This window comes from Ochotona princeps, chromosome 10 (genome assembly GCF_030435755.1).
Source record: "Ochotona princeps isolate mOchPri1 chromosome 10, mOchPri1.hap1, whole genome shotgun sequence".
NCBI classification, from domain to species: Eukaryota; Metazoa; Chordata; class Mammalia; order Lagomorpha; family Ochotonidae; genus Ochotona; species Ochotona princeps.
Genome location: NC_080841.1, coordinates 12,271,453 through 12,279,885, shown reverse-complemented (window position 1 = coordinate 12,279,885; position 8,433 = coordinate 12,271,453). Strand labels below are relative to the sequence as shown.

The 8,433-nt window shown below is 48.3% G+C and overlaps 1 protein-coding gene across 4 annotated transcripts; it reads left to right on the top strand.

The window, feature by feature from the left end:
• Positions 1-1,490: 1,490 nt before the first annotated feature.
• ZNF281 (zinc finger protein 281) lies at positions 1,491-8,134 on the top strand. 4 transcript variants are annotated; one of them, XM_058668975.1, is made up of 3 exons: positions 1,491-1,542; positions 3,291-6,043; positions 7,831-8,134. In XM_058668975.1, the coding sequence occupies exons 2-3, from the start codon at positions 3,309-3,311 to the stop codon at positions 7,841-7,843; spliced, it is 2,748 nt and encodes a 915-aa protein (XP_058524958.1). In that variant the 5' UTR covers positions 1,491-1,542; positions 3,291-3,308; the 3' UTR covers positions 7,844-8,134. The 4 variants fall into 4 exon arrangements, with proteins under 4 accessions (XP_058524958.1, XP_058524957.1, XP_058524956.1 ...); XM_058668974.1 differs by lacking the exon at positions 1,491-1,542 and adding an exon at positions 2,732-3,097 and having other exon boundaries at positions 3,295-6,043; XM_058668973.1 differs by lacking the exon at positions 1,491-1,542 and adding an exon at positions 2,733-3,097.
• The last annotated feature ends 299 nt before the right edge of the window (positions 8,135-8,433 follow it).

Below are 8,433 nucleotides of genomic sequence, written 5' to 3'. Positions count from 1 at the left end.
ATGGCTCAGGTTCTTTGGCCTCTGCACCCAGCTGGAAGATCAGAGGAGGCTTTTGGCTCCTAGCTTTGCATCGGTGGGGATATCATGTGCACATAGAAAAAATACTGTGTAATTGAATTTTTAAAAATTAATGACCAGAATGAAATGTTAAAAAAAAAAAAACCCATGTACTCATTTTTATTTGAAAGACAGTTTTTCAGAGAGAGATTTTACAAGTAGGAACCCAATCCAGGTGTCCTAACAGGTGGGCACCAGGACCTGTCCCTCAGGGTCAGCAGCCAGAGCCAGGAAGCACACTCAGGTGCTGGGGGGCGGGGAAGCGTCTTACTAGGGGGCCAAACACTCAACTTTGGATTTTGTTGCAAGTCTTCAAGATGATTTCTTCTTGATACAAATGCATTTACTGCAATAGTTCTGAAAACTGATCAAATCCACTGCAGCCCGTGTCCCATGGGAATGTAACAAGTGTCCCTGCTCAAAGAAACGGGGAAGTGGGACACATGGGACTTCTTAGCACCATTTCCTTAATTTTTGGGGGTTTAAAATCTGAATTGTTCTAAAACGACTTGATTAAAAAAGGAAAATAATCACAGAAATCGCTGATCGCTTCCATTACCTGTAAGTGTTCGTTGAACACATATTAAAGTATTCCCATAATATTTTTTCAGTTAGAAGTGTATTCTCTAATTCTTTGAACAAGTTCCAGGTTTAGTCTAGACCCCTAGGGAACACTTGCTCTAGCAATACCTAACAAGATTAGTACAACGTAAGTTTTCTTTTCCTTCCTACGGTGAAAACACACAAAACATTTTGTGTTCCATATTATTTCTAAAAAGAGCAGTTTTATTTACTTTCAAACCTGAAGAGTTTAAATTTAGAGTGAGGCTGAATTTATATTTTCTAATTAAGCATTTTCTAAAGCTTAAAACTAGTAACTAGCAGATCTTAGCAACACATTACGTGTACAATAAGATGCAGATATGTGCAGCTCCTAGCGGCTGTTAATGGGAAATCATATTAACTTTATTTAGAAAACTATTCACATTTATTGCCTTAAGTTTATCATTTGAATGTTTTTTGGTCTATTTTTGCCCCATTGAAGACTGCAGCAAACATATTCCAGTTGTAGGCTAAAACACTGCTTACAAATCCTCCTGCTGAAGGTTATTTCTATCATTGCTTCGATGACATTTTTTTTCTGAATTGAATGCTTTTCATTTTCCAACTATTCCTTAGGGACTGCTATACTGATTTTCCTAATTAAAATGCTATTGTACTTGGGATGTTATTTTTGTTTTGTAAAGAACTGGAGAGCAGAGCCACTGTAAGTTATCATATGGATGCTCAAGGTACAGCTTCTAATGTTGAAAAATAGGCAAAGAAATTGACCTTGATGAAGTGTGTCTTCTTTTGTCTGTTCCTAGGAAAGTTGATTTCAGGCCTCCCTGCTGCTGAAATGATGAGCGTTAACAGTTCTCCCCCCTCCGTCTTCTTCCGCAGGGTCTCTTCATCTCCCTGATATATGGGGTGTACAACACGCAGGTAAGTTGGCTGACAGAGTGAATGAGAGAAATGACAGGTTTCTTATCTTGATAACTGAGGAACAAAGTTGGCCTTCCATCCGAGTGTCCCACTGCCCTTCATGCTTGGACTGGCTTATATGCATCCCGGCTTCCCAAGAACCACAGACGCTCTCAATACAGGGACAGCATCATTTCTCACGGGCAATGACTAATATTTTACAACTGCCTCAAGTTGTTCCGGATTGTCCGTCTTTGACATCCCGCCATGCTCGACAGTTTTCCGAGTGTAAGTGGCTGCACGCTCATCTCTGGCGGCATGGGCTTAGAAAGGTGCAACTAGCTCTGACCTCAACATGCTCATTACAGAAATACATAAGGGTTTTTTTTTTGTTTTTTCCAGGCAGGCTCAGAGAGGTCCAGGGTGTTGGTAAACAATACATGTGGTTCCTCTGAGGAGTCATCATTTAAACATGAGAACTAGAAGCCCCAGAACATGTACATGATACCTCCTGAAGCAAACACTGCTATTAAACTACTGTCCACTCTTGCAGCTCTTTGGTTAAAACTTTCTGGGGTGTGTAAGTACGCCTGGTTAGACAAGCCAGGATCGTTCACTCGTTGGCGGGCACAGAACAAATCCTGTTGGATGCTGTGGACGTTTGAGTTAAAGATTTCACTTCCTCATTTTCTTCTAATGGCAAAAACTGTCGGGGTGGCGGGGCTCTAGTGGAGTTTCTAGAGGTTCTGCACTTGGGGAAAGCGGGTCCCAGCAGCGATGGGGCAGGGCCGGGTGCACAGGTGCCAGGGCAGCCATGCCACGTGGCAAACAGACGCGTGGGGACTGAAGTGGCACCCGACGACGCCGAGGCGTGTGCGGGGGCGTGTTTTACGGGCCTGCCGCGCCTGGATGACACACGCTGGCTTTTTCCAGGTAGCCTTCAGGTAAGTTGGCAGACACTCAACTTTTTTTTTTTTTCTTTTGCAACGGTACCTGTATTGCGGTTTCCAAGTGGGTTCCCCTATAAAGCCGAGGCATGGTTAGTGTTTCTAATCTACCCTCCACGGGGAGAAAAGGAAAGGCTTTGCAAGCCGGGCGGTCCTAAGCGACCAGGTCCTGGGTTTGGATTTTGGACCAAGTCAAGGAGCAGCAGGCCCTCAGTCAGGACGTCATCCCGTCCTCAAGCCCTCAAGCCCCGGTTCTCAGACACTGCCACGCCACGCCGCAGAACGGGGCCTCCCGCCCCGCTCCCCAACTTCCCGCCCCGCCGCGCGCCTCGCCAATCAGGCCGGCGCGCTCGGGAGCCCCGCCGACGGTCGCCCCCCAACAACAGGCCCCCGCACCGCACGCCCCATCTCCGCCCAACCGCCCCGGTGATTGACGGGCCGGCCGGGCGGAAGCTGCGGCGCAGGCGCCCTGACTCGGCAGCGCTCCCCTCTTGGCCGGGTCGAGGAGTTCCCAGCAGACACCGCGCCGCGGCTGCGCAGTCCCGGGGAGGCTTTTAATTCCATTGTGGAGAGGACGGCGTTATTTTTATTAACTGGAGGCGACGGCGGCTGCGGCGGCGGCAGGACCCGTAAGTGTGGCGGGTGGGTCCGAGGGCGAGTGGCCGGGCCGCGGCGCGCCGGCGCCCGAGGCGGCCGGGCCGGGAGAGCGGGGTGCTGGGCGCGCTGCGGTCGGGGCGGCGGCGCGGCGGGGTCCTGGGCGCTGCGGTGGTCCCGGCCCGGGGCCCGGTCCCACCCCGCGTCCTCCCTCTGCCCTCTCCTCAGCCAGGCCTCCTCCGGGGCATGAAAATCGGCAGTGGGCTCCTGAGTGGCGGCGGTGGGACCGGCAGTAGCGGTGGTAGCGGCTCCGGCGGCGGCAGCGGCGGCGGCGGCGGCGGCGGCGGCCGGCGAGCGGACATGGAGCCCACCTTTCCCCAGGGTATGGTTATGTTCAACCACCGGCTGCCCCCGGTCACCAGCTTCACCCGGCCGGCCGGCTCGGCCGCCCCTCCCCCGCCGTGCGTGTTGTCCTCCTCTACCTCCGCAGCCCCGGCCGCCGAGCCCCCCCCTCCGCCAGCCCCGGACATGACTTTCAAGAAGGAGCCGGCGGCGTCCGCCGCGGCCTTCCCCCCGCAGAGGACCTCCTGGGGCTTCTTGCAGTCTCTGGTTAGCATCAAACAGGAGAAGCCCGCGGACCCCGACGAGCCGCAGCCGCAGTCCCACCACCACCATCACCACCACCACTACGGGGGGCTGTTCGCTGGGGCCGAAGAGCGCTCGCCGGGCCTCGGAGGCGGGGAAGGGGGGAGCCACGGCGTCATCCAGGACCTCAGCCTTCTCCACCAGCACGTCCAGCAGCAGCAGCAGCAGCAGCCAGGCCAGCACCACCGCGACGTGTTACTCAGCGGCAGCAGCGGCGGCGGCGGCGGCAGTGGTGGCGGCAGCGGCAGCAGGACTGAAGACCACCATGGCAGCCAGGAGCCAAAGCAGGACGCGACCGTCAAAAAGGCGAAGAGGCCAAAGCCAGAATCTCAGGGAATTAAAGCCAAGAGGAAGCCAAGCGCATCTTCCAAACCTTCTTTGGTCGGAGATGGAGAAGGTGCCGTCCTCTGCCCCAGTCAGAAACCTCATATCTGTGACCACTGCAGCGCTGCTTTCCGGAGCTCCTATCACCTGCGGAGACACGTCCTCATTCACACGGGAGAGAGGCCGTTCCAGTGCAGCCAGTGTAGCATGGGCTTCATTCAGAAATACCTCCTGCAGAGGCACGAGAAAATCCACAGTCGGGAGAAGCCCTTTGGGTGCGACCAGTGCAGCATGAAGTTCATCCAGAAGTACCACATGGAGAGACACAAGAGGACGCATAGTGGAGAAAAGCCATATAAATGTGACACCTGCCAACAGTATTTTTCAAGGACTGATAGGCTGTTGAAGCACAGGCGCACCTGTGGGGAAGCCATCGCTAAAGGAGCCGCTGGTGCAGAACCTGGGGCATCCAACCACAGCGGCGGTGTGGGCAGCCTGGCTGTGTTGTCTCAGGGAAACTCCAGTTCCTCGAGGAGGAAAGCGAAGTCGAAAAGCATAGCGATTGAAAACAAGGAACACAAGACTGGGAAGGCCAATGAGTCGCAAGTTTCCAACAGTATACACATGCCGAGTTACACGGTCGAGATGCCCAGCGTGTCTTCCAGCGGTGGTCTCATGGGCACCGGCATAGATGAGCTGCAGAAGAGGGTGCCAAAGCTGATCTTCAAGAAAGGCAGCAGGAAGAGTACAGACAAAAACTACCTGAACTTCGTGTCCCCGCTACCAGACCTGGTGGGTCAGAAAGCCCTGTCGGGAAAGCCAGGTGGCTCGCTTGGCGTCGTGTCGAATAGCAGTGTGGAGAGCATCGGTCTCCTCCAGGGTGCAGGTGGCAAGCAGGGGCAGATCAGTAGTAATTATGATGATGCCATGCAGTTTTCCAAGAAAAGAAGATACTTACCAACTGCCAGCAGCAACAGTGCCTTCTCTATCAACGTGGGCCACATGGTCTCCCAGCAGTCGGTCATTCAGGCCGCCGGGGTCAGTGTCTTGGACAATGAGGCGCCACTGTCACTTATTGACTCCTCAGCGCTCAATGCTGAAATCAAGTCTTGTCACGACAAGTCCGGCATTCCCGATGAGGTTCTCCAGAGCATTTTGGATCAGTATTCCAGCAAATCCGAAAGCCAGAAGGAGGATCCTTTCGACATCGCAGAACCGCGAGTGGGTTTGCACACCTCGGGAGAACATTCGGAACTGGTTCAAGAAGAGAATTTGAGCCCAAGCACCCAAACTTCTTCAAATGACAAAGCAAGCATGTTGCAAGAATACTCCAAATACCTCCAGCAGGCTTTTGAGAAATCCACGAATGCAGGTTTTACCCTCGGGCACGGTTTCCAGTTTGTCAGTTTGTCCTCACCTCTCCACAACCACACTTTATTTCCAGAGAAACAGATATACACTACGTCTCCTTTGGAGTGTGGTTTCGGCCAGTCTGTTACCTCAGTGTTGCCATCCTCATTGCCAAAGCCTCCTTTTGGGATGTTGTTTGGATCTCAGCCAGGTCTTTACCTGTCTGCTCTGGATGCTGCCCATCAGCAGTTGACCCCTTCCCAGGAGCTGGACGACCTGATAGATTCTCAGAAGAATTTAGAGACTTCATCAGCCTTCCAGTCCTCATCTCAGAAACTGACCAGCCAGAAGGAACAACAGAAAAACTTGGAGTCCTCCACGAGCTTTCCGATCCCATCTCAGGAGTTAGCTAGCCAGATCGATCCTCAGAAAGACATAGAGCCTAGAACAACGTACCAGATCGAGAACTTTGCACAAGCGTTCGGTTCTCAGTTTAAGTCGGGCAGCAGGGTGCCAATGACCTTTGTCACTAACTCTAATGGAGAAGTGGACCATAGGGGCAGGACCTCGGTGTCAGATTTCTCAGGGTATACAAATATGATGTCTGATGTGAGTGAGCCATGTAGTACACGAGTAAAGACGCCCACCAGCCAGAGTTACAGGTAAGGTCCAGCAAGCGGCCAGGCCGGGGGGCCTCGAATGGAATTTTGTTTTATTTTGAGAACACTGCCATTGGAATGTTTCTACACGATCCTATTAAGAATAATGTAATGCCCTTTCAATGCAACTTTTCATATTCAGTTTATTTTGTTAGTGTGATTTTAGCTCTGTTTGTATTATGATTTTTAATCAAAATCAATAGATTAAAGATAGTTTGACATTCAAAGTGACAATGTTTAGCAATCAAATTTACATGTATAGGTTGTCAGGGAATAGCCCAAAAGTTTTAAACGCAAAAACAAAAAACTCTACAAAAAGCTTAAAAGGAAAAACAAACAAAAAAAATCTTTGTTGCTAGGATTAAGGTTATTCTAATTGCTTTACTCTCAGGAAAGTAATAACGCATGGGAACTCTGTACGTTATCGCTGTAATGGAATATCCACCTTACAGATAGTGTGATATACATTTCATCTTTTAAGTAAGGGATCGAAAACATTTCAGATTGCTCTGTCTGGGCCGAAATGTTAGACATTTCATCATTTAAGTAAGGGATTTGTAAAAAAACATTTCAAATCGCTGTCTCCATCTGGGCTGATCCAAAGTTCTGAGATTGTTGGCTACCTATATTTTGTTGCAGCTTTGAAATGTACTCTGAACTTCCAAACCACATTCATTCCAGCCTGGTAGAACAAATATTCTTGGATCTTTGATCAAAGCCTGGAATGATAGCTTTAATAAGAGAAGGAAAAAAAAAAAGCACCCTGTGTTGACGCTAACTGTAACAAGGCTGTAATTCCATGAAGTGATTCTACTGCTTCGAGGGCAGGGCGGTTGGTTCCAGTGGTAGCTCCAGAGTTGGAATCACATAGGATGCCGAGATGTGGGTCTGCATTATTTATTATACGTGGCCTGAGATGTTCTCTTCTCTGTGCTGTTACCTGTCCACCCTTACGTCTGCTGGTGTTCTCGTTCCTGAACTCCCCTCCTAAGAGTTCTGGACCTTCCCTCTCCCCACTTCTCCCTGTCTGGACAGTTTCAGTTTTAAAATGACTTACATTCCAATAGATAATCGATTATGCCTTTTACATATGCCTCATGGCATCCAAATACTAAACAAATAGAATAAGCATCCCTAAAGCACCCACCTTTTTTGTGTGTGTCTTACAAAAAGCCGCATGCTGATTTCCGTGTGTAGTAGAGCCCTATGTACTTGGAGCTACAGGTACTAAGAAGATTGCAATCCCAGCTGGTAATGTAGCTCATGTGAGGGATGAATGTAGTAATGACATCAGAACGACATCTTTGTGTGTACTGGTGACATCAGAACCTCTTTGTGAAATTGCAGCCTTGAACGTCCATGGGGAAAGGGTGCGTCAGTCAGTATTGTACAGGGATCTTGTCAAGTCATCAGAACTCACTGCGAACGCTTATTGCCATTGGAAGCTACTGATAGGCAGTGGCTCTGCTCTAAACCACTTTTTAGCAATTGTATTTTTCTTGATTATATATTTTTAATGTACTTTGATGTTTATGCTGATGAGTTTTTTATGTACTTTTGGTGATGTTTCAGTCTTATGTACTCTTCTGACGTCAGAAAAGTGCCACTGGTTGTTTGCAGTCTTATTGTGTAATCAGCCTACCACAGGCTTCCATGTATAATAAAGTAATTAATATTGTGCAAGTGTAAAACACTTCTGTTATAAAAGCAGTGTTTGGAAAATAAGAAATTATTAAAAAAATGGTTACAAAATATTAGTTAATTTCCTTTCCCCACTTTCTTCCCTTTAGCTTTAACAGCTGAAGGATCTTTGCAAGATTCTTAGAAAATGTGTTTAATCCTCTTAAATACCACTCAGTACTAAAAGTCTGTATGATTTTGGTAAGTGTGGTAAGTTCTGTTGGGTACAGAGTACAAAGGATGGAGAGGACCTTTTCCACTGTATCTCTAAGCTGTATGATTTTTCTCCAGTTTTTTGTTTCATAAAAGTTTTGAATTTCTTTAACTTTTATTGTGTGTACTGAATACTGCATATGTATTATTCTGATTGTTTGCTCTAGTTTACTACCAATAAAAGTCCTGTTAATCACAAAATTGAAGAAAGGAGATATCACTTAATGTCATCCAGTCATGGGTTTTTGGAGTTTTCCGTGGCCTACGTAAAACACTGGCGTTACTGAAATAACCAGTGGTTTAGGAACTTGTGCTTTTATTGTGTATTTTCAGTATTTTATGTTTCTAGGCTTGTTTCATTTGAAAGTAGGTTGAATGCTTTGTGTTTTGCAGCACACAATGGTACGGGAGAATAGAAATTTAATATATAAATCCGAACATGTTTTACTGAAATGGGTGAGTCTTTCTGTTATTCCAGAGAGATGATGTATTGAAGGTTT